At 44.4% G+C, this 27,519-nt stretch overlaps 1 protein-coding gene across 2 annotated transcripts; it reads right to left on the bottom strand.

Annotated features, from left to right (window-relative positions):
• Positions 1 to 191: 191 nt before the first annotated feature.
• Positions 192 to 27,519, bottom strand: PSAP (prosaposin). Of its 2 annotated transcripts, none has more exons than XM_077259278.1 (14): positions 27,370 to 27,519; positions 21,000 to 21,133; positions 20,116 to 20,190; positions 12,594 to 12,719; positions 12,214 to 12,411; positions 11,068 to 11,205; positions 10,386 to 10,442; positions 5,462 to 5,581; positions 5,260 to 5,355; positions 3,259 to 3,439; positions 2,849 to 3,012; positions 1,327 to 1,407; positions 1,114 to 1,221; positions 192 to 895 (listed from the first exon to the last, which is right to left on the bottom strand). In XM_077259278.1, the coding sequence occupies exons 1-14, from the start codon at positions 27,407 to 27,409 to the stop codon at positions 860 to 862; spliced, it is 1,554 nt and encodes a 517-aa protein (XP_077115393.1). In that variant the 5' UTR covers positions 27,410 to 27,519; the 3' UTR covers positions 192 to 859. The 2 variants fall into 2 exon arrangements, with proteins under 2 accessions (XP_077115393.1, XP_077115394.1); XM_077259279.1 differs by having other exon boundaries at positions 3,268 to 3,439.

Genomic DNA, 27,519 nt, shown 5'->3' with positions numbered 1-27,519 from the left:
GTATAACACTGGGCCAAGAGCTATAAGATGTTTTATCGCATAGCACTTAACCATGTTATACAGTACTGTGACGCCGGCCTAATAGAATAAGTTTTTAAGTCTCTGAAAACCACTTACCTAGACCAATCCAAGCCACTAGATTCTTATGGCCTATGTCATCATACATACTCAATTCAGAATCAAGACCCAAAGACAGAATATTAGCTTTTATTATCCTTTAGTGCAAGAAACAAGTCAATCTATACTTTATTGTATTTAAAGTTCGACAGTAGTTCAAAAAAGTTAAAACAAATTCAAGTCTCAGATTTAGCATGTTACACAAGCAGTAAAATTTTAAAAGCAGTAACAAAAGAAACAGGTGCTGAAGCTGTACATAAATGGCCAAAGGAGAGAATAAAAAGTACAGTACTACAACAACTAATGCTTAATAAATTGATGGTAAATGTGTATTAGATTTTGCTAGATAATCTAATTACTCCAAACCTCATGGCATTTCATATAAAGAACCTAAAAAAAAGCCCATGCAGGTGCAAGATTTTGAGTTTTAACTATTAGAAAGCCAAGACACATGTAGAGATAGAAATTTGTGTAATGGGAAGAACACCAATCAGTTTGGATGCTGTAGCTAGAAGGTGGGTACATGATTGGCTTATATTACATGATGAGCAACAATTGTACATATCAAGCTTAAAAATTTAATGAAAAGCATCAAAAATTGTCATTTACTATCCTCTCTAAAGAACAAATATGTACATCTAGTTATTACTTTGACAAACATTCTTCCCTGCAAATCAATAGAACAAAAAAACACAACATTTTTTTTGATCCAGTCTACTATTCTTGCTATGCACAGTGCTTTTTAGTTCCACACGTGACGCTTGCAGTGCTCAATAGCCTAAAAAGGAAAAAATAAATAAATTGATAAACCATTTGCAAGTACAAAAAAGAGGAGACGTCAGGCATGACAAACCGTGGAAAGAATATAAAATTAGTAAGGGCAGGAAGGGACTAAACCACACAAAAACACTACATAATGGATGAACTATGTGAAAGACTACAGATTCCTTTATATAAAACTAGACTGGCAAGTAGGTTAGAATAGGAGTCACTTACATTGCAATTTCCAGCAGTTTCCATATCTTTACACCAGTAACTAGGCCCCCACATACATTTTTCACTTCCCAAAAGTGGTTTTGCATTATTTGTGCAGAGATTCATTTTCTGTTAGGTAGAGGAAAAAAAAAAAAAAAAAAAAACACCACAAGAACAGCCTTTAACAACTTAACTTTGAAAAGTTACGTGCAAATCACCATGTCCAAATCTTACCTCACAAACAAATGTTGGGTCCATAGCTTGCAGAATCAGCTCAATGAATAAACGTTCATAGGCATCAACAAGGGCATCGCACTAAGAAAAAGCACAGAATACACTAAGGATAATCATGTAACATGTACATTAAAGAGTTAAAGGGAACCTGTCACCCCGTTTTTTCAGTATGAGATAAAAATACCGTTAAATAGGGCCTGAGCTGTGCTTTACAATAGGGGACAAAAAATACACTGATTCCACCTATGCTGCTGAAATACCTCACAAAAGTCGCCGTTTTTGCCTGTCAATCACACTGGTCTGGTCAAAAGGGCGTGGTGAAATGGCTGTTTCTACCCCACCTACTGAAAAAACGGGGTGACAGGTTCCCTTTAAGTTAGTCTTGTATTGGTTCTAGGTAATGTCAGCATTGAAACATTCAATACAGAAGTCTCATCACTGTGAAGACTGAAGGACTTAAAAAATATAGAGTGCTCGCAGTGGGAGACAAAATAGGAACCTTGTGGGTGTGATACCTTTTTAATGGCTAACAAAATATAGTGAATGATGTTACAAAGCAAGCTTACGAGACGGCTCGCGTCTCTTCATCAGGCTGGTATTGAAGAGACGTAAGCTTGCTTTGTAACATCATTCACTATATTTTGTTAGCCATTAAAAAGGTATCACACCCACAAGGTTCCTATTTTGTCTCACACAGAGCACTCTATATATTTTTTTTCTACTGGCTGACACGGTACCAAACTCCTTTTTTTCATTTGGTTGAAGAACTTGTCATGTTGCTTCCCCTTCCTACTGACTCCTAGACTAAGCTAAAGACACATTCATCTGCATTTATAGCACAAGATAAACAGGAATGAATATATGAAAAAAAAAGTGAGGGTGAGTTCACTGTGTAAACTATCCAAGTGATGTCTGATTTTATTGAACGCATAATCTCACAGATCTGTGAAAATGAGATTGACGAGATGCAAAGCATGTCCTATTCTGTTCCAATGGTGAGGATTAGAATGGGGCGTACTCAGAGGGCATGCGAGTTGTCTGAACGACAACAAATTTTGGTACAATACATGGCTCCCTATGACTGACTGAAGTTATAGTTATTAAAAGGGGTTGCCCACTACAGGACAACCCTTCCTGAATGCTGAAACACACGAACCTGGGGCACTTATGTATTTGTCCAGCAGTGGCCAACCCCTTTAGTGCCACTGAGACATACACTGCTGTTCCCAACTAGGCCACAGCAGAAGAAAGTACTACTATGTTAGTCTAGTGCTGTCTACACTCGGATTTTCCACTGTCACTTCTGTTTGTTCACAGGGTTAAAAAAAAAAAAAAAAAAAAAAAAAAAAAGGCAGAGGGAGGGTTTTAAGTGTAAATAGTAAGAAAAGGAATATACAAAAACTAAAACTAGTGAAAATGTATCATGTGACAAGAAAAAAAAAACTAAACATTTTTTGGGATACTAATTATTCAGGATAGACTGGCTATAAAACAAAACAAAAAGTAGAATGTAGTAGTTTACCTCGTCTGCCATTTTGCGTGACAGAAAATTGCACACCACATGTAGAGCATCCTTAATTCTCTGCTGAGTAACATTTTTCATCAGAATTATGTCCACATATTCCACAATCTCCTTGCAAACTGAACAGTAACCTCCGGACTGAATATGTTCGGAACCGAGTGTCACTGTGAAGACAGTTTTTATAAGTTTATCTCTGAATATTTAAAACCATTTCATGGTCTTGACAAATTTAATATGCACGAAACAAAAACACAAACAGCAGAAATGCTTGTTCCATCCCACCCCATGCCTTGGAAGTTCATTCTAAAAAAAGATTAACTACACATTATATAAATGTATTACATTATTAACTTTGCGCTACAATTTCTAAAGGGAAAAAAAAACAAACAAACAACTGAAAATAATTTTACTTGACTTGCGTTCTCGAGAACTGCAACATCCAATCACCATACAGATTGCTTTTGGCGGAATCTCTTGCTCCATCAGTGCAATAATAGCTGCACTGTAGTTATCGATAAAATCTTTGCATTGGTCACGATATTTGGAAGGCATAAAGTTGCAGATTTCTTCAAGAAATTCCTTTATGTGTTCCTATGGTGGAAAGAATTACAAGTCTCATTATGCGAAGAGCAGTTATATTAACTGAAATCAATAAAGATCTACTGACTTAATACAACATTCTCCGATTTTCTCAATTCTCAGATAAAATCTGTATTCAGGGACGACACTTTCCTATTACTGAGATACAAGATGACAGTTGCTGCTGATGAGATTCTATGTAGAATATTATTAGTGATGAGCGAGTATACTCGTTGCTCGGGTGACCTCAGTATTTGTTAGTGTTCGGAGATTTAGTTTTCTTCGAGGCAGCTGAATGATTTACAGATACTAGCCAGGCTGAGTACATGTGGGGGTTTCCTGGTTGCTAGGGAATCCCCACATGTAGTCAGCCTGGCTAATAGCTGTAAATCATTCAGCTGCCGAGATGAAAACAATCTCCGAGCACTAAAAAAATACTCGGAGGTCACCCGAGCAACGAGTACACTCGCTCATCACTAAATAGTATCACCAGCAGCTGCACAGTAATGTAACAATCTGTCTTCATTGACTACAGATCTTACCCATGAATTGAGAAATGGTGTATATTCACTGTGTCCAATACATTGTCCAGGTAAAATTTATGTTGCGGAGGCTCGCGTCTCTGCAAGGTAGACATGCTGCGGTCTGGAAATACGCACCACATGTCAGTCTACGTGGTTGAGCAGCAGGCGTCTATGCACGCATAGTGGGCTGGTATTTTTTGAAATCCATTCCACTATGCTGTAACATCTGGATGCGGTGGGTTGGACGCTGTGCAAATACACAGCGTCCACCCCGCAGTGTTTACTTATCGTGTGCACATACCCCTAAAGGGTCATTCCCATCTTCATAGCTGGATGTCAGCTAGTGCTTGTATTTTCAAGCAGTTGACATTTACAGCATATTAAAATTGTCAGCTGTTCTTGATATTTAACAGCTCGTTGTCTTGGAGCCTGACCACCACTATTAAGCAGAACACATACAAGCACTTTTCTGGCCTGCACTGTTCTGAAGCACGCCAGGATTGCTGGAATGTGCTGTTACCTCCTATTCCAGGCCAGCTTCAGTGCTTACAAGCTAGATAGCAGTGGTGCGGGGACTATTAACAGAATAATTGGTTAAGAAAGTACAGGCGCTCGGAGCTCCATGGCAGAACAAATCATGCAACAACACTTTCCAACTCCGTTTGCCCTGTATCACTACCCCTTACCCACCTCTGGCTTCATAGAGCCAGAGAAGGGTGGACAGATTGAAAATAAGCAGGTGGGAACGTTCACTTAGATATTCTTATCTCCAAGATCATATCATATCCCAATATGTAGCAGGTGTAATATCAGCAAATACCTCCATTTAGAAATGTAGTATTTTTGTAGTGTTTTTGATTTGCTAGGTCTTTCCTCATGTGCAGGCATTGCAAGACCTTAGGTATCCATGGAAAGGTCACTGAAAGTAACAGCTAGCTGCTAGCGGTCATAACCACGGATACCTAAGGTCCCACAATGCCTGCGCACGAGGAAAGACCTAGAGAATCAAAAATACTATACTACCATTTCTAAGTGGAGGTATTTGCTAATATTATACATACTACATATTGGGATAGGATCTTGGAGATGGGAATACCCCTATAGTTGTTTGGCCCTAACATGATGCACCACGCTCCTGTACTTTGTGCTGACAGTCCTGCTGGAAGCCAAGATGATCTTCCAAAACTAGGCAAATTTACAGCAAAACAGGCATGCTTTTCAGCACCTCAGCCAGAGTTCAGACAGTGGCAGATACAAATCTAGCTTTCTCTGGCAATATGGAAACCTCTGTCCGGGTATAAAGCTTACCTCTGTAGAATTTTTCTTTAGAAAGTCTTCAAGTTTTGCTACTACCAATTCGCAAAGTTCACAAACTGTATCAAACTGCACAGGTTCTTGTTTAATCTTTAAAGTAAGCACATTGAAGTTAGGAAGTAATAAAGACAGCTTACATCTAGCACATGCCAATGTGCTCAATGACTGCTTTACAATGCCATAGTCCAGAACTTACTTTGATAGCAGGCTGAAGTTTCATGGCAGGAACAAGGACTTTTGCAGGAGTCATTTCCACCATTGGTTTAGACTTTTCTTGTGCACACAAACCTGAGGCACAACAGATCTGCTGTGCTGGCTGAAAGGAGGACATTAATATTAAAACAAAAACTTTTAAAAAGTGGTGCTATAGTTTAGCATTATTCCTTATCTGTGATTAGTTTAAAGAACTGGCCAAACTCTCTGGAAAAGTCTTAGGGTACTGTCACACAGTGGCACTTTGGTCGCTACGACGGCACGATCCGTGACGTTCCAGCGATATACTTACGATCTCGCTGTGTCTGACACGCTACTGCAATCAGGGACCCCGCTGAGAATCGTACGTCGTAGCAGATCGTTTGAAACTTTCGTCGTCAAGTGTCCCGCTGTGGCGGCATGATCGCATCGTGTAACAAAGGTGTGCACGATATTGTATACGATGTGCGCACAGTAACCAACGGCTTCTACATCGCAAATAAGTCATGAAATTATCGCTCCAGCGCCGTGCATTGCAAAGTGTGACCGCAGTCTACGACGTTGGAGCGATAATGGAGTGACGCTGGAGCGTCACGGATCGTGCCGTCGTAGCGACCAAAGTGCCACTGTGAGACGGTACCCTTAGATACTTTTCAGTACCATGAGCCCGTGACAGCACCTTGAAAGAAGAGATCCGACCTTCAAGGACAGGAAACCTACAGACATAAAGAGGTGGCACACCTCCCACGCATCAGTTGGATTACAGAGCAAGAGAGGACCTCCCATTGTTAGTGGTAGAAAACATACAATACTCCTAACACCCGATAACTTTACACCCATGAATATGTACAAACCCACACATGAAAGGAGGGAATGTGAGGGTGCTGACATGGACTCCGAAAAATACCATTACCGGTAAATAACTAAGACTTTATTCTGTCTCCCATGACAGCAACAAAAAAATTACAGAGGGGTAAGAAATTTAGGGCGGGCCTACAGCCTGAAGTACCCTTATTCCAAGTGTGAGATCGGAAGTGGCACCCATATCAAGCCTATAATGTTTATAAAAAGGTGGAAGAAGACGACCATGTAGCTGCCTTACATATCTGCTCAATCGAGACCTCTGATCTTTCCATCCAGGAGGCTGCCATGTACCGTGTGGAATGAGCCCTCGGACCTTTTGGTGCAGTCTTGCCACCTGACGTATAAACTAAAGAAATTGCCTCCCTGATCCATCTAGCTAAAGTGCTTCCTGACAACCTAATCCTTAAAAATAAGGAATTATCCTTTTTCTAAGGATCAATGACTGACAACTACCGTACTCTTAACAGGCACCTCCTGACATCAAGTGTATAAATTACGTTTTTTTGGTCGCTGCAACACTGCACTCAAATGCAACAGGCAATCAAAAAAAATTGTATCTACACTAAAATGGTATTAAAGAGTCAGCTCGGAATGCAAAAAAATAAGCCCTCACCAAACCAGAGAGGCTACGGGTCTTTGAAAATAATGCAATTTTTATTTAAAAAAATAAATAAATAAAAATTTAATAAACAAACTTTGGATTTTTTAACCACTTAAAGAACCTAGACATGTTTGGTGTCTATGAACTCGTAAGGACCTGGGGAATCATAATGGCAGGTAAGTTTTAGCATCTAGTGAACACCGTGAAAAAAAAATATACCGTAAATAAATGTTGTGGAATTGCACTTTTTAAAAAACATTTCACTGCACTTGGATTTTGTACATCTTATACAGCAAAAAACAAGCCCTCACCTGGCCATATTGACAGAAAAAAAGAATTATGGCTCTGGGAAGAAGGGGAGTGAGAAAAATGAAAAAATGAGAAAGGGCTCCATCTCAAAAGGGGTTAATGTTCAATAGCCACCCCAAGAGTTCCAAGAGGGACATTTTTCTTACTTGCATCGAGCAACGATCAGCCGACCTGCCCACAATAAGAAAGTATTCTCCAGAGAGGGAGTAATCAAGGCATTTGTTTCACATAGATGTGCCAAGACCTCTGCCACCAACTTCATAGACTAGAGGGGCAATGGCGAGACCAAAGGGGAGAGCATTAAAACGGAAAATGTCTAATTGTGCTCTCTATGACCACCACAAACCTGAGGAGCCACTGGTGATCCGCGTGTATAGGCACATGATAGCGTGCATCCTTAAGATTCAACACTGCCATGATACAGTTTTCAAGACTAGTCTTATTGCTGATCTAATAGATTCCATTTTAAAAAGGGGTGTACTTTCAACAAATGGTTTAGAGCTCTTAGGTTTATAGTAGTTCTAAAGAAACCGTTTGGCTTACAAATCAGAAATAGGGGGGGGGGGGGGGATAAAACCCCTTACCCCTTTCTGGCAAGGGAACCTCCACTAGGACAGCTTTACCCAACAGCTCCAGGACCACCGCTTCCAGGGCTGCTTGTTCTGCGGAGGAAGGCTGGGAAGGAGTGACCATGAACCTGTCCAGTGGGATCAAAAGAAAAGCTAACCTCAGCCCTGATGTTATCAGGCTATGGACCCAGTCACTATTGGATAGTCCAATCCAGGCAGGGTAGAAGACTGGCAGCCTACCCCACACCTGGGCCAGCAGTCATTGAGTTTCTTATGCTCCCACGGGGAGCTCCCAAACATGAACCCCCCATCTTTCCTCCTATCATCCCACTTGGCTCGGTCCCTGGAAGGCTTTCCACGGTTAAATTGTCTCCTATTGAAAGGATGTCTGTAGGGGAAAACAGACTGGGAAGTTTTTTTATCATTCCCTGCTTTCTTCAGAAGCTCATCTAGGACAGGCCCAAACCGCTACCGGTTTGCCATTATGTGGCAGTGGCTTCATACAGCCTGATCAGAAGCTCAAATAAGAATCTAGTGTTCAGTTTTTTACATTTCTGCTTTGTAGCAATAATCATGAGATTTGCATGTGTGGTCCGGCTCGTTTTTCCCCTACAAATATAGCAATAAAATAAAAGCCATGAAGCGCACATAGAAGGTTATGAAAACCAGTCCTAAGAAATCTAGAGAACGGGTTAAACTTGTCACAAGTCAATCACACCAAATGCTTTGTTAGGGGGAAAAAAGCCACAAACAGATTACACAGGTCAACAAAAAAAAAAATTTTTTTCTGGTGTCCAAAATATTTTAATGAATTTGGGGTATTTTTGGGGTGCTGATTCTGAATATGCTATCAGTTTTGCCAGATTGGCTCAAGTTTTTGACATTTTTGGTATCTTATTTATAGCACTTGTTGGTAAATGCGACGCATCATCTCATTAATTTCTTTGGATTAGTACTTGAACTGAGCAGTTCTCAATATAGTTTTGTGTTAATTAGTATTCTAAAAGTTTGTTCATAGCTTGATTTTTGCACTAACTTTATGTTGTTGTCTGTTTTCCAGTGAAAAGCATGAACTCATCAAGAAGAAGTTGTCTTAACGATCCAGACTCATTCTGTTACATTTGTGGTGAATACACACTGCCAAAACATAGAAGAAACATAACAGACTTCGTAAAAAAAGTGTATTTTGCCTATTTTGGGGTTATGCTTGGGGACCAAGACAAGTTTTGGGCACCACACATAGTGTGCAAAGCATGTATCGAATTATTACGAAAATGGAGCAAAGGACAAAGAAAAAGCTTCAAATTTGGTGTTCCAATGGTGTGGAGAGAGCCAAAAAATCATCATGATGACTGTTATTTCTGTGCAGTGCAAGTGCAAGGATTCAATAAGCATAAGAAACGAAAATGGGAGTAACATGGAATCTGCAAGAAGGCCTGTCCCTCATTGTGAAGATGTGCCTGTACCTGTGTTTACCATAAATAACAGTCATCATGATGATTTTTTGGCTCTCTCCACACCATTGGAACACCAAATTTGAAGCTTTTTCTTTGTCCTTTGCTCCATTTTCGTAGTAATTCGATACATGCTTTGCACACTATGTGTGGTGCCCAAAACTTGTCTTGGTCCCCAAGCATAACCCCAAAATAGGCAAAATACACTTTTTTTACGAAGTCTGTTATGTTTCTTCTATGTTTTGGCAGTGTGTATTCACCACAAATGTAACAGAATGAGTCTGGATCGTTAAGACAATTTCTTCTTGATGAGTTCATGCTTTTCACTGGAAAACAAACATAAAGTTAGTGCAAAAATCAAGCTATGAACAAACTTTTAGAACACTAATTAACACAAAACTATATTGAGAACTGCTCAGTTCAAGTACTAATCCAAAGAAATTAATGAGATGATGCGTCGCATTTACCAACAAGTGCTATAAATAAGATACCAAAAATCTCAAAAACTTGAGCCAATCTGGCAAAACTGATGACATATTCAGAATCAGCACCCCAAAAATACCCTAAATTCGATGAAATATCTTTGGCACCAAAAATGCTGTTGACCAGTGTTATTAAAAGGTTATCCCAAATCCACACAACCAGCAGTTTACGTTTTGGTTTTTTTTTTTCTAAATGTGCAGTTTGTAGGGTGCACGGTAAAATACACATACCTGATCCTGATCAGTTATAGAAACCAAAAGGACCAGCACCAAAGAGAAAGGAAATATCAGTACAACATACAGTGAGTTAGAGAACAATGTACGAAGCAAACAAAGATAGATCCACCAATAGAGAAACATGTCACAGTAGCACAGAATGAGAATACTGCAAGCACAAGTTATTACTGGAGTGTATTTTATTACACTAACTAAAAAGGCCGTCACAATAAAACCCTTGCGCATACGTTCTGTTAGACAAATCTGAAAGTTACTCCGACAATCCCACCCCAAGCCAGCACATCATGCAATAACCAGCCAGCATTCAGATGAATGACCGGCTTGTAAATCTAGTTTATCCCTGCCCACCAATTCTTCTATAAAACAAGGCAATAGATGGAAGCCATTTGCTATTGATAATTAATGAGCTTACCATTTGGATAATCATTTGTAAAGCAAGTTCAGCATACTGATTAACATAGGTCTTGCACTGGGGGGTAAAAAAAATAAAAATAAAATAGGTCATTTAAATAAGCAGTCCTCCTTCCATCAATATTTTGATCCTCTTAATATATTGCACTCATTATATAGCACTGAACTTACAGTTGCTCATTCTGCCTTTCTACCCAGCTAATTCTTCCCTTCTCCATTAGGTCTATGACATGTGATAACTGACAAACAATCCTTTTAAGCTCCATGTTGGCCGACCCCAGAGACTGAACACTCTCCAATAGATGTCAAGGGAGAGAATTACTGGATGTTAAACATTGACTACTCATTTGTTTCCTTGGGCGAGAAGCCAGAGATGTACGAGAGTGGCTTACTATGCCCAGTCAGCACACAAGCATAGCAGTGTGGATAAGTCTGGGGGAGTCCGGGGAAAGGGGTGACCGAACAAGTGTTAAACTGACTGCTGTATAAAATTGAGGGCACCTTCATATTAGACGCTTGTACAGAGTAGCGAAAACCCAAAAAGGCACCTTGTGTTTGACCAGTGACATAACTACGTTATTGTGAAAATAGTAATATTTTCTATATGAAGGTGCAGACAAGCCATTTTATGTTAGCGAGAACATGTATAAATACCAATAAGTTACCTGTAGGGAGATACTTACTAATTCACTTATGCCACCAAGCAGATCACATTGTTTCAGAGCATTTTCAATCAGAGATTTGCCAAAAGAAGAGTTGGTTTTAAGTGACTCTTGGACATCGTTGACAAGCTGAAGACAGTCTTTGCAGACATCGCCATCCTAGAGAATAAAAGGAAAAAAAATAAAAATAATAATAACACAAATTATCCACATACCATGAATGTGAGGGGAAGTATTCCAAATGGCCCCAAAAAATAAATAAAGTTGCCGATTTAGTAAAAATCCCTTTAACTGCTGCTCAAGGATGGTTGCACCTTAAATAATTTTTATGCCAGAAGTCTGGAGATGTAGCTCAAGGGGATGTGTGCAAATTTTGTTTGTATTAAACATTTAGTGATTATAATAATCAATTACCGTATATACTCGAGTATAAGCAGAGATTTTCAGACCAAATTTTTGGGCTGAAAGTGCCCCTCTCGGCTTATACTCGAGTCACGGTCGGCGGCAGGGTCGGCGGGTGAGGGGGAGAGAGGTCTGAGGCATACTTACCTTAAGACGATCAACTTGCAGAGACCTTTTTGTTGGGGAGACCATAGCTTTTGGGTCTACTGACCAACAAAAGGTTAAAATTGCTATAAACTTTGAACATTAGTTGGCGTATTACTAAACATCATTACTTTACTGGACATCAACTGGAAATATTTGATTTTCTTAACTTTTATACAAGTACAAGGTATACTGGGATTACACCACAGTGTATTAAAAAAAAAAAAAAAAGGAATGAAAAGAACATTATTCACTAAAGTGCTATGGATGGGTGTTCTCTATTTTGATGTTCTGTCCTGAAAGCAGAAGTCCTTTATGAAGAAGCATGCAAGATCACAGCAGCATAAAAAGGGAACTGAGTAATGCAATCCGAGGTGGGACCATCTCATTACTCATGTGTGAAGTTCATTCTGCACCATTATCTTCAGTGCCAATGTACACGCACACAAGTGAAAGCACTTCAGCAGTGACCTCTATAACGCAGTACACCTTCTACACGACTATAAACAGATATTATGTTTTAATACTTCAGGACGAAGTTTGCAGATTTGTACAGTAGATGTATCAGATGCATGAAAACAGATCAGGTCTCTTCTGCTGTTGCGACCAAACGTTTGTTACCTTCGGTGCCTCCTGAGCTTTATCCTGGGGCGTCAGAAGAAGGGGAAGGTTTGCCATAAATGGGTAAACCACTTTGGACATATCTGTGTCAGGAATCTCATTGGAGAGGAGCTGCTGAGAAGAAGTTTTTAGACTAGCTAGATGTTGCTGCAGAGACGTGCAAAGATGAAGTGCACAGCAGATTACTGATGGATTACCCTGAAGAAAATACAAAAATAATGACATTCATTAAGAATGCTACAATACAATTATCAGCAAGTGAACATGAAGTCACATCAGTAATACAAAACAAGAAAAAAAAAAAAAATTACCTTGAGCGCACAGCATACATTAAAAAAAGATGGAGGAAAACAAACAAACTGCTGTAGTATTTAAGTTACCAGTTCATCTTTAATGATGTTCAGTATAATGGAGATGTATTCTGCAACCATTTCTTTGCATTGAGAACTTGCTGAAGGGTCCGGAATAAGTTCACAAAGCTTATTTAAGTACTCCTGGATTTCACTCTGAAATTATAAAGTTTACATAGATTATTGCTTTGAACACATACTACTTCGAAAAATATATGTATATTGTACCTGAATCTGAAGATCAAACTATGCAATTTATAATTACATACAGAGATGTATTCCAAGCTGTCAAACAAAGGATACATTATATGTAGAGTTTGTGAATGGATTTGCTGGACCTGGTCCAGCAATAATGCCTGGGCTAAGCACCGAGACATGCTCAACTCCCAGCAGTCATAGCCCAATCTGCACTTGTCCAAATGACGCCAGGGCCTCTACACCCCTTCCCAACATGACAAACCAGTAAGTTATGGCGATCATGAGGGCCCAGGAGCAGTGCCCGCACCATCGCTGCCAGGCGCTCAGTTTTAGTGACAGTAGAGCTCTGGCTATCACAGCACTTGCAGCTGTTTATGGCTCTAATTGTCACAAAAGATAGTGATTGCAGCATTGAGAATGTTAGGAGAGGAGAAGTCTCCCTCCCCCACTTGATCAGCATGCCTGTAACAGGATTACAGGGGCCCGATGGTTACCATAACAGCAGGAAGACAAATGATGACCTCTGGACGGTCTGCTAGGAGCATTTTCTGAATTCATTTTGTCAGTAACAATGCATTATACCAGTGATCAGAGTAATAAGTCAAAGGGGTTGCCTAGTACTAAAAGAACCCCTTCTCAATCAATTTTTGGTGCCAATAAAATAAAAATCACTTACCTCCTAAGCCAGCGCCGTTTCGGCACTCGCGTTTCTGGGGCTCACGTATAGCTATGACACGTGAACCCTTCGCCCAATCAGCGTGGGAGACATTGTTCCCACCATAAGAAAATAGATCAAGAGGAAGTGAGAGCAGACGCAGGCCTGATTTACTCTTGATGTGAGATTTGTCGGCAAGGACAGCGATGATTGGGCGCAGGGCTCACTTATAACCACAGAAGAATCCTGGGAACACGAGTGCCGACACTGCTGGCACAGGAGGCAAAGTGCTGTTATTGTATCAGCGCCAAACATTCGGATCAAGAACAGTTTGTGTCAGTTTCACCTTCCTGACCAGTGTCACTATATGACAACTTAGGCTGTGTGCCCACGTTGCGGATTAGCCTCAGGAATTTTTAGTGCGGATTCTGCATCTCTTGGCAGAAAGCGCAGGTGTGGATTTACTGAATTTTTACCCCTGCGGATTTCTATAGTGGAATGCTGTGGAATGCTGCTGCTGATGCTGCATCCCAGGCAAACTAAATTAGGGAGCACTTGTGCTCAACACTAGCCATCGACATTCAACAACAACTAGTGATACTCAGGGGTCCTCTGAGTATTTTTTTTAGTGCTCCGAGTTTTAGTTTTTCTTGCCGCAGCTGAATGATTATAGCCAGCATAAGTACATGTGGGGGTTGCCTGGTTGCTAGGGAACCCCCACGTGTACTTATGCTGGCTAGCAGCTGTAAATCATTCAGCTGTGACAAGAAAAACTAAAACTCCGAGCACTTAAAATACTCGAAGGACCCCAGAGCATGCTTGAGAAATCTCGAGTGCTGTATATACTTGAGTATAAGCCGAAAATTTCAGCCCATTTTTTTAGGATAAAATTACCCCCTCTCGACTTATACTCGAGTCATACCAAGGGGTCAGCAGGGGAGGGGGGAGTGGCAGCTGTGCAAATATACTCACCTGCTCCTGGCGTGGTGTACCTGGTTCTCTGCCGCCAGCAGCTTCTTCCTGTAGTGAGCGGTCACATGGTACCACTCATTACAGTAATGAATATGGACCCGACTCCACTCCCATAGGGGTGGAGCAGCATATTCATTACTGTAATGAGTGGTACCATGTGACCGCTCACTACAGGAAGAAGCTGCCGGCGCCGGAGAACCAGGGACACTGCGCCAGGAGCAGGTGAGTATAACTTAGTGCGCGATATTCACCTACTCCCCCCGTTCCACCGCCGGCATCAGCTGCGTCTTCCCCGTTCTCTGCAGTGACACTCAGGTCAGAGGGCGGGATGACGCAATTAATGTGCACGCCGCCCTCTGCCTGAACTTCAGTGCAGATGGGGAAGACACAGCGGTGCAGACGGTGGAACGGGGAGCAGGTGAGTATAGCAAGTGCCGGGGGCCTGAGAGGTGAGTATGTCTTTTTATCGCATCAACAGCATATGGGGCAAATTTCTGTATGGAGCATCTTATGGGGCCATAATCAACATTTGCGCAGCATTACATGGGGAATATTTTAATATGGAGCATCTTATGAGGCCCATCAAACTGTATGGAGCATTATATGGGGCATATTTTGTATGGAGCATCTTTTGGGGCCATCATGAACTGTATGGAGCATTATACGGGGCTCCTGATTCAATATGGAAACTCAAAACACACTTAACCTACTGATGCCTCAATTAATTTTACTTTTATTGGTATCTGTTTTTATTTTTGAAATTTACCAGTAGCTGGTGCATTTTCCACCCTAGGCTTATACTCGAGTCATTAAGTTTTCCCAGTTTGTGGCAAAATTAGGGGTCTCCGCTTATACTCGGGTCGGCTTATACGGTATATTCGCTCATCACTAATGACGACCTAATGTTATCAAATTCTGTGTTGTACTTGTGGATTCAAAATGCTCACTAAACCACCAGATAAAATCCTTGAGGGGGTGTGGTTTCCAAAATGGGGTCACTTGTTTAGGCACATCATTGCATTCAAAAAGTTAAACTGTGCTCCTTCCCTTCCGAGCCCTGCCGCCTGTGCAAACAGTGGCTTTCCCCCACATATATGGGATCTGTGTGCTCAGGAGACATTGCACAAGTTTGGGGGGGTCAATTTTCTCTTACCCTTGTAAAAATGAAAAGGGTCTAAACCAAATATTGGGAAAAAAAAAAAAAAAAGTTCATTTTTTCCTTCCACATTGCTTCAGCTCCTGTGAAGCGCTCATAGCAAGTGAGCATATCTGCTACATACAGGTGATCTGATCACCGCCGATGTGTAGCCTCCCAGGTGTGTCTCAGGAACCCATCAGCTTTCTTATCTAAATGGGTCTTAAGTGTGCTGGAATCCTCAAAAGGATCTTAGGGATTTTATCCCAACTCTCCGAGTCCTTCTCCTCAAAGGGGTATCTCCTTTTAGAAGGTGATGGCAGGCTACCAGATCTCTATGGCTTCTTCCACTCTATGAGCGTCTATCCTGGAATTAACAGGAAAGCTGCACTTCCTCCTTTCCTCCAAGCCCCAAAACATAAGATCCTCTAGGGATTTAGGTGCTTTTTCCTTTTTTTAGACCCACTGTTGACCTGACTACTAATGATGAGTATAGTCGTTGCTCGGGTTTTCCCAAGCACACTCGGGTGGTCTCCGAGTATTTGTTAGTGTTGGGAGATTTAGTTTTCATCGCTGCAGCTGAATGATTTACAGCTACTAGCCAGCCTAAGTACATGTGGGGGTAGCCTGGTTGCTAGGGAATCCCCACGTGTATTCAAGCTGGCTAGTAGCCGTTAATCATTCAGCTGCGGCAATGAAAACTAAATCTTTGAGCAGTCATACTCGGAGACCACCCGAGCGTGCTCGGGAAAACCCGAGCAACAAGTATACTCGCTCATCACTACCCTAACCAGTCTATCCGTGTACTCGGTCAGAAAGCAATGTAGGCCCCCTACATCATTGTCCGAGGAGGAGCAGGACAGGGGATTCACTGTTATGATCTGGTGACCTTGGAGCGGCATGAGAGACTCTCAGGAGTAGGTGGTACCTGTACTGACCGCAAACCCTAATCTAACACCGCAACTAGAAGTAGCCGTGGGATGTACCCAACACGTCCTAGACATCTCGACACAGCCGGAGGACTAAATACCCCTATAGATGGGAATTCTATCTTGCCTCAGAGCAGAAACCCAAAGGATAGGCAGCCCCCCACAAATATTGACTGAGTATAAGAGGAAAAACACACGCAGGCAGAAAAACAGGATTTAGCTAAAGAGGCACTTCTAGCTAAATAGAAAAGGATAGGACAGAATTCTAAGCGGTCAGTATTAAAATCCTAAAAACATCCACAGCAGATAATACAAATATTCCACATCTAACTAAAGACATAGAAAGTATATCTGCATCTCCTGAGAATCCAGCATGACTGAAAAATTGAAAACAAAGTCTAAGCTGGACAAAACACAATAAATTGCACTGAATTGCAAAGCACACTGCAAGTGTGCACAGAGACAAAAAAAAACAAAACAGACACTTAGCTGAATTTGCAGCAGGGCATGAGGAGCCAGAGAGATGCAATCCCTCCAAGTACAATGGACAACTGGCACAGACTCATGGATCCTGCACACCTAAATACCTAATAGAGCTGCAATCAGCAGAAACACCTGCCCGGATTACAACCCCAAGACAACTGCACTACCACCAACAACCACCGGAGGGAGCCCAAGAGCAGAATTCACAACAGTACCCCCCCCCCCCCCTTGAAGAGGGGTCACCGAACCCTCACCAGAGCCCCCAGGCCTATCAGGACGAGCCAGATGAAAGGCAAGGACCAAATCAGCAGCATGGACATCAGAGGCAAAAACCCAAGAATTATCCTCCTGGCCATAACCCTTCCATTTGACAAGGTACTGAAGCCTCCGCCTCGAAAAGCGAGAATCCAAAATCTTCTCAACCACATACTCCAACTCCCCATCAACCAACACAGGAGCAGGAGGATCAACAGAGGGAACAACGGGCACCACATTTCCACAATAAAGATCTATGGAAAACATTATGGATGGCAAAAGAGGCCGGAAGGGCCAAATGAAAAGACACCGGATTGATAATCTCAGAAATCCTATAAGGACCAATAAACCGAGGCTTAAACTTAGGGGAAGAAACCTTCATAGGAACATGACGGGAAGACAACCAGACCAAATCCCCAACCCGAAGCCGGGAACCAACACACCGACGACGGTTAGCAAAACTCTGAGCCTCCTCCTGAGACAACACCAAAATTGTCCACCACATGAGCCCAAATCTGCTGCAACCTGTCAACCACAGAATCCACACCAGGACAATCAGAAGGCTCAACCTGCCCCGAAGAAAAACGAGGATGAAAACCAAAATTACAAAAGAAGGGCGAAACCAAGGTAGCCGAACTAGCCCGATTATTAAGGGCAAACTCGGCCAATGGCAAGAAAGCCACCCAATCATCCTGATCAGCAGACACAAAGCATCTCAAATAAGTTTCCAAAGTCTGATTAGTTCGCTCGGTCTGGCCATTTGTCTGAGGATGAAATGCGGAAGAAAAAGACAAATCAATGCCCAGCCTAGCACAAAAGGCCCGCCAAAACCTAGAAACAAACTGGGAACCTATGTCGGACACAGTATTCTCCGGAATACCATGCAAACGAACCACATGCTGAAAAAACAACGGAACCAAATCAGAAGAGGAAGGCAATTTAGGCAAAGGCACCAAATGAACCATCTTAGAAAACCGGTCACAAACCACCCAGATAACCGACATCCTCTGGGAAACCGGAAGATCTGAAATAAAATCCATAGAAATATGCGTCCAGGGCCTCTCAGGGACCGGCAAAGGCAAAAGCAACCCTAGCAACTAGCACGGGAACAACAAGGCTTGGCCCGCGCACAAGTCCCACAGGACTGCACAAAAGAATGCACATCACGCGACAAAGAAGGCCACCAAAAGGACCTAGCCACCAAATCTCTGGTACCAAAACTACCAGGATGGCCAGCCAACAGAACAATGAACCTCAGAAATCACTCTACTAGTCCATCTATCAGGAACAAACAGTTTCCCCACTGGACAGCGGTCAGGTTTGTCAGCCTGAAATTCCTGCAGAACCCGTCGCAAATCAGGGGAAATGGCAGAAAGGACCACCCCTTCCTTCAGAATGCCGACCGGCTCAAGTACCTCAGGATAATCAGGCAAAAAACTCCTAGAGAGGGCATCAGCCTTAATATTCTTAGAACCCGGAAGCTACGAAACCACCAAATCAAAACGGGAGAAAAACAGGGACCATCGAGCCTGTCTAGGATTCAGCCGTTTGGCAGATTCGAGGTAAATCAGATTTTTATGATCGGTCAAGACCACAATACGGTGCTTGGCACCCTCAAGCCAATGTCGCCATTCCTCAAACGCCCACTTCATAGCCAAAAACTCCCGATTGCCGACATCATAATTGCGTTCAGCAGGCGAAAACTTACGGGAAAAGAAGGCACACGGTTTCATCAAGGAACCATCAGAATTCCTCTGAGACAAAACGGCCCCTGCCCCAATCTCAGTCAAACCGCCAGAATTATTTTTTTTGGTTGCCGCTACATGGCAATAAAATGCAATATTAGGCGATCAAAAGATAGTATCTGGACCAAAATTGTATCAAAAAAAAAGTCAGCTTGGCAGGCAAAAAGTAAGCCCTCCCCCAGCACCATATCACGAAAAATGGAGGCGCTACAAGTCTCAGAAAATGGTGCTTTTTTTAACCAAAGCTTGGATTTTTTTTATTTAACCACTTAAATAAAAAAAACCTACACATGTTTGGTGTCTATGAACTCTTGCTGATCTGGAGAATCATAATGGCAGGTCAGTTTCAGTATTTAGAGAATCTGGTAAAAAAAAATAAAATAAAACATGGAAATGAACTTTATTGCAATTTCAGCGCACTTGGTTTTAACATATTGTGTACTTGGAAAACTGGAAAAAATCCAAGTGTTCGTTGGTCTCTCCGTGCATGTGTTGTGACTGTCACACAGCCGCGACATGCAACTTCAGCTTGGAACAGCTGATTATTGGGAGCGCTCCAGGTTCTTCAGCTTCTTCGGTAAGAGTTCTAGCTTGCCAAATAAGGAGGGAGCTGACGATGTTCACTCATCGCTACTCCCTAGTGGTTTGTTTCCACTGTTTTGGCACATCAGGGGTTCTGGAAATTAAACACTGCATCCGCTATCTACTTCAGCCAATTTTGCGTTGCAAAAAAATGGAATGGTGCTTCCAAACTACTTTTCCACCACATGAAGTATTGGCGTACTCTGGAGAAACTGCACAACAGTTTTATATTCCATTTAGTTTTTTCCCACCAAATTGCTTTAATTCCTGTGAAGCACCTACAGGGTGAAAAAAAACTTCTTGAATGTGATTTTGAGTACTTTGAGGGGTACAGTTTTTAAAATGGTGTCCCTTTTGGGTATTTTCTGTCACATAAGAACCTCAAGTTAGAGAGTCCAGCTCCCATAAGAATATGTTGCGTTTTATTTGGGATCATGGCAAAAAACGTTGAGGTGCAGTGCAAAAGCCAGGCGAGTAAAAAAAAAAAAAAAATTAAGAAGGAAAATCCAGTATTTTCTTTTTTGCGCAACCTGATTAATGTAGTGTCACATTTGTACCTAATCAATTGCATTCTTGCAGCTCACTACTTTACACGTACCTGTGTGCGATTGTCTTTTAAGAAGTTTTCTACGATGGTTATCATCTCTTTACATAGGTCACATGGAACGGTTTTCTGTAAGACATCACAGATTATAATAGGTTAGCAGAATGCAAGTATATTTCTTTTGACTTTCATCCTGTGGAGGGATTACAATAACTTTCTATAATCAAATTAAAAAAAACAAGCCTTTGTTCAAGCATAGCATAACCCTACAAAAACTGCTTATCACTAGCAGCACCCGTTCCAGAAGCACCATTTTTCTGTGCATCTCAATTTTTTTTTTTTTTTTTAAGTTCCTGCCTACATAAACATATTGGAACACAAAGATTGTGTTTTTATTTTTGCAAATGACGTTTCCATTTTGCTACGGAGACTGGGAATGATTTAATAGGGAAAAAAATTATATATTAATTTTTTATCAGAGACAAAGGATAAAGTGACAGTACAGCTCTACTGTACTAATAGAGGACAATACAAGAACACTGTGCACAAAGCTTTCTATGCAGCTCCATGCCCATTCGGAGAGGCGATATATACGCCATTTCTTAAAAGACAGCATTTGCCATTTTCATAGATTTTCAGTTTTGCCTTAGTCTATTGCGTGTATGGCTAAACTGGAAGGGAGAGATCCAAGTGACATAATGTTGTACACTTTTTTGGAGATTTGTTTACATGGATAAAACAGATCATTCATGCGGTTGTAATGGAACAGGTTTTTAAATTGCAGAAATCTGACATGTATGCGGTGTGTGAATATACCCCTTCATTAATCGTGGGGATGCATGAATAATTATACACTCACTCATTCTCAAGTACAGCCCCAGAAGATTATGAGTAGTAAAGATCTTCCTACAAGCAGTTCCCGAGGTCCTAATACGTACCACCACAGGCCTATTCCAGGCCGTCTGCTGGCAGTGTTTCACTGCGCCACACTGAGAGGCAGAGCGGACATCCACACACCATACCTCCGGGCCACGGGCACATTGCTCAGTGCCAAATAATGGCGTCGCAGCAACTGTAAGAAGGTGGAGAAAGTCATTAGATACATACATGTGGCTGAAAGGGAAACTTTCCATATTTAAAAAAATAAAAGATTAGTTCAAACTTTCAGTTGGAAACCTAATAGACTAAAAGCACCTAAAAATAAAATATCCAGAGTTTCCACATGACACTATAGTGTTATTGCCATCTTAAAGAAGCACTCTGCCCAAAGTTTTTATCCTTTTAATATATTGTAATCACCATTTTATACAGCACTATGTACACAGTTGCTCATTTTGCCTTCCTACCCAGCTAATTCTCCTCTTTGCTCTACGTAGAAACAGGAAGTCTCTTGTCCCTGCAAAAATCATTCCCCTCTTGCACTCCTTTCCCAGCTGCTCCCACCTTCTCCAACCATGGACTTTTGCAGTGCGTGACAAGTCATACAGAGAAAATTGACCCCCTGTTTCTATATAAAGATTAGAAGGGTTTAGCAAGTCCATTTTTAATCACGCGATATAGACCTAATGGAAAAGGGAAGAATTACTCCGTTCGTTACTCCGATGCCTCTACCTTGTGCCAGTACCCATCTACTACAGAATCCAGTACAAACTTATTAGGCTGGGTTCACATTGCGTTAATGCAGTCCGTTAGACTGACTGCGTTACACCGTGGCATAACGCGGTGTAATGCAGTCCGTTAACGCTGCCATTACCCTTATTATCTGGCACATCGCCAACGCATGCCATAATGGGCATGCGCTAGCGATGTGCCGTCATTCATTGACGGACCCTTGGATGCAGGCTGCAGCGTTTCTGGGTCCGTCACCGCTAGCGCAGATAGAGCATCTGCACTAGCGCAATCGCATAACACAATCTTTCAGCACTTGTGTTAATGCAGTCCGTTTAACGGACTGCATTAACGCAATGTGAACTCAGCCTTACCCTCACTGCAATCAATCATTCTTCGCAGCGAGAAAGTAAAACCAGGGGTTAAAGCAGGGGAGAGGAGAAACAACAAACTACGGCAGTTTCATGGTTTAAGTGGCACTTCTACGGGTCCATTTACCTGCTCGCTGCGCAGATTGATGTCAGTGTGTGGTATAAAGGACTTAATTCAAGATATATGGGTCAGTGATGCATTTCTAATTTTTGTATTCATTCTATACTTTGAGCTGTGCACCACCCAGATATCCAGTAAGAAGTTGGATGTGGATGGCTATCCATACTAATATTTGCAGATCAAGAAGTTGGTGCCTCTTTACCCTTACTTGAGATATTAAAATTATGTTTTTCTCCCAAACGCTGCACTGTTTCAGAGTAAAACATGCCTCGCTGTGATCGTACAGCCAGCGCCTGATACATAGCGGCCATTGTTTGAGCAGCAAGTATTAACACATTCTATGCTGGACAACAGAAGAACCCGATTGTCCATAATAAGGTCTGAGATAAACATACACATACAGAACAGCACACTGTACTTTCTTCTATTACAAGTAATAAAACCTATTAGACACGCAATTTGGTGATTTATTCACACATTTCCAGGAGGAATATCAATGCATATTTATAAGAAGCGATCTTCCTGAATTACATGGAGAATACAAGGATTTGTGCCTTTAGGTCTGTCTACCAGATGTACGGCCCAGTAGATACACTATGCTATCCTTACATAAAAGAGTACAGGCAGCCGACAACTCACTAAAGAAAAGCAGAAAGCATACTGTGCATGACAATCCCATGACCAGCGAAAGAAGAAGAGAAAAGCATCATGTGACACCTTTGAGGAAGTAGGTGAACAAGGAAGCAAAAAAATAAGTTCACCCAGATTCTTCGGTTGTGTGCACAGAATGTAGAACAGCTTGTTGAAAAGAGGTTGTAGAGCAGCACTCACACCCTTCAGTGCAACTCAAGACCTGATCTGGACAAGCCAACACTGATCCACAAACAGCAGATCTGGCGCAGGTTAAACAGAATAGTAGCAGATTTCAGAGAGTCCAGAGGCGCTGTCAGTTTCACTCTGACATCAGTGATCTGCCGGCTCCCACACGCTAAGGGGCTGATTTCTTTACATTACTTTGCATAGTGAGAAAATGATCAGCCGCAGAAGCACAAGAGGCGCTGCAGCTGAAGAACACAGCACACTCCTAATTCTCAGTGTGAACTGCAACATACAGGCTTTGTCTTCATACAATCCTCCCCCACAAAGAAACCCCAAGACACACCCAAACAGACTGGTAATCATCTAGTGTAAGGTTCTGGGCTCTATCTGCCCTCCTCACATACATTATAGTAGTAAGCATGGCAGACCAGTCTACCCTCGGTCCCTCCCACAGGCCCAGGTCACGCGCCTCACAGAGTTTGCTGAGGAATCTGTTGACTCATAGCTACAGCACTGTGATAAACAGATCATATGATCAGACCCAGACTGTCATTACAGGGTGATTCTCAAGGCTCCATTATTTACTAGGTCAGCGAGTCAGACATAGCGGCACGGGATAATAGAAGCTTATTACTGGGAGATGACAAAGACCCTAACCAGCAGAGTTTGCTACACTGTCTAATACAAGACCCTACTATAACCAGGGAGAGAAGGGCACATTTCTCCTAGGGGACAACATATGACCACTATTAAAAACACATCCTGAGGAACACAGGGGTTATAGCACCAATGACACAGGGTCGGTGATCATACAGGTTTAGTAAGGAACAGACCGATGGGCCCCCACAACACTGTGAAGGCAGCGGTAGGATACAGGACAACAGCTCCCAGCACAGTCTATGGCGATGTCACAGAAGACCCCTCATGCTCCATGTAAACATGGCGTTAGGACCCCAGCTTCTCAGAAACGGGCTTTTGGCAGCCAGCTATGGGCACCCCAAGACATAAGAGATCGCAGATATCACCATATCAGACCAGACCTGCCTCTGTAAACCCCCACTGCGCCAACACATCGCCAACGATCAGCCCCGACACTGGTCTCCGAGATCCCAGTGGTCAAAGATGGCGGACTACAATGTATAAGACAAGATGAGAATGGAGGGGCGGCCATGTCCCTGACTATATCCCCCCACTGCTACAGATCTGACCGCAAACGGACAAACAGATCCATTTACCAGCATGACACAGACATAGGGGAATTCCTCATGTTCTAACTGGAAAATCCCCAGTGTTCAGCTATAGACCCGTGGTGTCAGCCCTAAGGGTAACGCACGAGCAGCCCCGCAGCACAGATTATAGGGCAGGTGGGTGCGAGTCTGCCCCTGTGGTGTCAGCCCTAAGGGTAACGCACGAGCAGTCAGGCAGCACAGATTATAGGGCAGGTGGGTGCGAGTCTGCCCCTGTGGTGTCAGCCCTAAGGGTAACGGACGAGCAGCCCCGCAGCACAGATTATAGGGCAGGTGGGTGCGAGTCTGCCCCTGTGGTGTCAGCCCTAAGGGTAACGCACGAGCAGCCCCGCAGCACAGATTATAGGGCAGGTGGGTGCGAGTCTGCCCCTGTGGTGTCAGCCCTAAGGGTAACGGACGAGCAGCCCCGCAGCACAGATTATAGGGCAGGTGGGTGCGAGTCTGCCCCTGTGGTGTCAGCCCTAAGGGTAACGCACGAGCAGCCCCGCAGCACAGATTATAGGGCAGGTGGGTGCGAGTCTGCCCCTGTGGTGTCAGCCCTAAGGGTAACGGACGAGCAGCCCCGCAGCACAGATTATAGGGCAGGTGGGTGCGAGTCTGCCCCTGTGGTGTCAGCACTAAGGGTAACGGACGAGCAGCCCCGCAGCACAGATTATAGGGCAGGTGGGTGCGAGTCTGCCCCTGTGGTGTCAGCCCTAAGGGTAACGGACGAGCAGCCCCGCAGCACAGATTATAGGGCAGGTGGGTGCGAGTCTTCCCCTGTGGTGTCAGCACTAAGGGTAACGCACGAGCAGCCCCGCAGCACAGATTATAGGGCAGGTGGGTGCGAGTCTTCCCCTGTGGTGTCAGCACTAAGGGTAACGCACGAGCAGCCCCGCAGCACAGATTATAGGGCAGGTGGGTGCGAGTCTGCCCGTGGTGTCAGCACTAAGGGTAACGCACGAGCAGTCAGGCAGCACAGATTATAGGGCAGGTGGGTGCGAGTCTGCCCCTGTGGTGTCAGCCCTAAGGGTAACGCACGAGCAGCCCCACAGAACAGATTATAGGGCAGGTGGGTGCGAGTCTGCCCCTGTGGTGTCAGCCCTAAGGGTAACGCACGAGCAGCCCCGCAGCACAGATTATAGGGCAGGTGGGTGCGAGTCTACCCCTGTGGTGTCAGCCCTAAGGGTAACGGACGAGCAGCCCCGCAGCACAGATTATAGGGCAGGTGGGTGCGAGTCTTCCCCTGTGGTGTCAGCACTAAGGGTAACGCACGAGCAGCCCCGCAGCACAGATTATAGGGCAGGTGGGTGCGAGTCTGCCCCTGTGGTGTCAGCCCTAAGGGTAACGCACGAGCAGCCCCGCAGCACAGATTATAGGGCAGGTGGGTGCGAGTCTGCCCCTGTGGTGTCAGCCGTAAGGGTAACGGACGAGCAGCCCCGCAGCACAGATTATAGGGCAGGTGGGTGCGAGTCTTCCCCTGTGGTGTCAGCACTAAGGGTAACGCACGAGCAGCCCCGCAGCACAGATTATAGGGCAGGTGGGTGCGAGTCTGCCCCTGTGGTGTCAGCCCTAAGGGTAACGCACGAGCAGCCCCGCAGCACAGATTATAGGGCAGGTGGGTACGAGTCTGCCCCTGTGGTGTCAGCCCTAAGGGTAACGGACGAGCAGCCCCGCAGCACAGATTATAGGGCAGGTGGGTACGAGTCTGCCCCTGTGGTGTCAGCCCTAAGGGTAACGCACGAGCAGCCCCGCAGCACAGATTATAGGGCAGGTGGGTGCGAGTCTGCCCCTGTGGTGTCAGCCCTAAGGGTAACGCACGAGCAGCCCCGCAGCACAGATTATAGGGCAGGTGGGTGCGAGTCTGCCCCTGTGGTGTCAGCCCTAAGGGTAACGCACGAGCAGCCCCGCAGCACAGATTATAGGGCAGGTGGGTGCGAGTCTGCCCCTGTGGTGTCAGCCCTAAGGGTAACGCACGAGCAGCCCCGCAGCACAGATTATAGGGCAGGTGGGTGCGAGTCTGCCCCTGTGGTGTCAGCCCTAAGGGTAACGCACGAGCAGCCCCGCAGCACAGATTATAGGGCAGGTGGGTGCGAGTCTGCCCCTGTGGTGTCAGCCCTAAGGGTAACGGACGAGCAGCCCCGCAGCACAGATTATAGGGCAGGTGGGTGCGAGTCTGCCCCTGTGGTGTCAGCCCTAAGGGTAACGCACGAGCAGCCCCGCAGCACAGATTATAGGGCAGGTGGGTGCGAGTCTTCCCCTGTGGTGTCAGCCCTAAGGGTAACGCACGAGCAGCCCCGCAGCACAGATTATAGGGCAGGTGGGTGCGAGTCTGCCCCTGTGGTGTCAGCCCTAAGGGTAACGGACGAGCAGCCCCGCAGCACAGATTATAGGGCAGGTGGGTGCGAGTCTGCCCCTGTGGTGTCAGCCCTAAGGGTAACGCACGAGCAGCCCCGCAGCACAGATTATAGGGCAGGTGGGTGCGAGTCTTCCCCTGTGGTGTCAGCCCTAAGGGTAACGCACGAGCAGCCCCGCAGCACAGATTATAGGGCAGGTGGGTGCGAGTCTGCCCCTGTGGTGTCAGCCCTAAGGGTAATGCACGAGCAGCACAATCCGTGTGGATCCCAAAAGACCCCTGAGGTCAGAGGCCAGATAACCCCCCTCCCCCTGCAGCTAGAGCGGGGGAGGGGGAGCACTGGGGGCTTGGTTTACTGTATTGGGGGTCATCAGGGGACACTTCCCTATAACCGAGAGACCCCCTAGATGAGGACGACAGGTACCAGCGGGGTAAGTGGGCAGGAGCCGGGCCCCGCAGCAGATTGTAGTGCAGGTGGGTGCGCGTCTGCCCCTGTGGTGTACAGCACGGGGATTTAGCCTCAGACCCCCCACAATGGCAGCCGCAGCCCCTCACAGGCTGACCAGGGGCAGACAGGTTTATTGGGCTTCATGGAAGCCTGCAGTGTCCTCTGAAGGGGGAGGAGGAAGCAGGAGGCGCAGGACGGAGCCCGCTGCCCCACACACAGTGCCGTGGACGTGAGATATATGGTAACACCCCACAGTCTGAGCCGCAGCTGCTGCAGAACTGCCATCTGACGCGCGGTTTCCTTTATCCCCTATCATGCAGCTATATGCGCTCCGCCGCCCACATTACATAATAACTTACCGGCAACGAAAAGACACGACACCGCCAGCAGCAGCTTCATGGTGAGACCTGCACGATGGAAGTCACCTGACTGCTCGACCAAGCTGCAGTCCTAATAATAAGTACGGCCACGCCCAGCTCCCCTCCGGTCACCTGACACTCAGCACGCGC

Source organism: Ranitomeya variabilis, chromosome 4, assembly GCF_051348905.1.
Source record: "Ranitomeya variabilis isolate aRanVar5 chromosome 4, aRanVar5.hap1, whole genome shotgun sequence".
Lineage (NCBI taxonomy): Eukaryota > Metazoa > Chordata > Amphibia > Anura > Dendrobatidae > Ranitomeya > Ranitomeya variabilis.
Note: the sequence above shows the minus strand (reverse complement) of the source record. Positions and strands in the feature narration are given on the sequence as shown.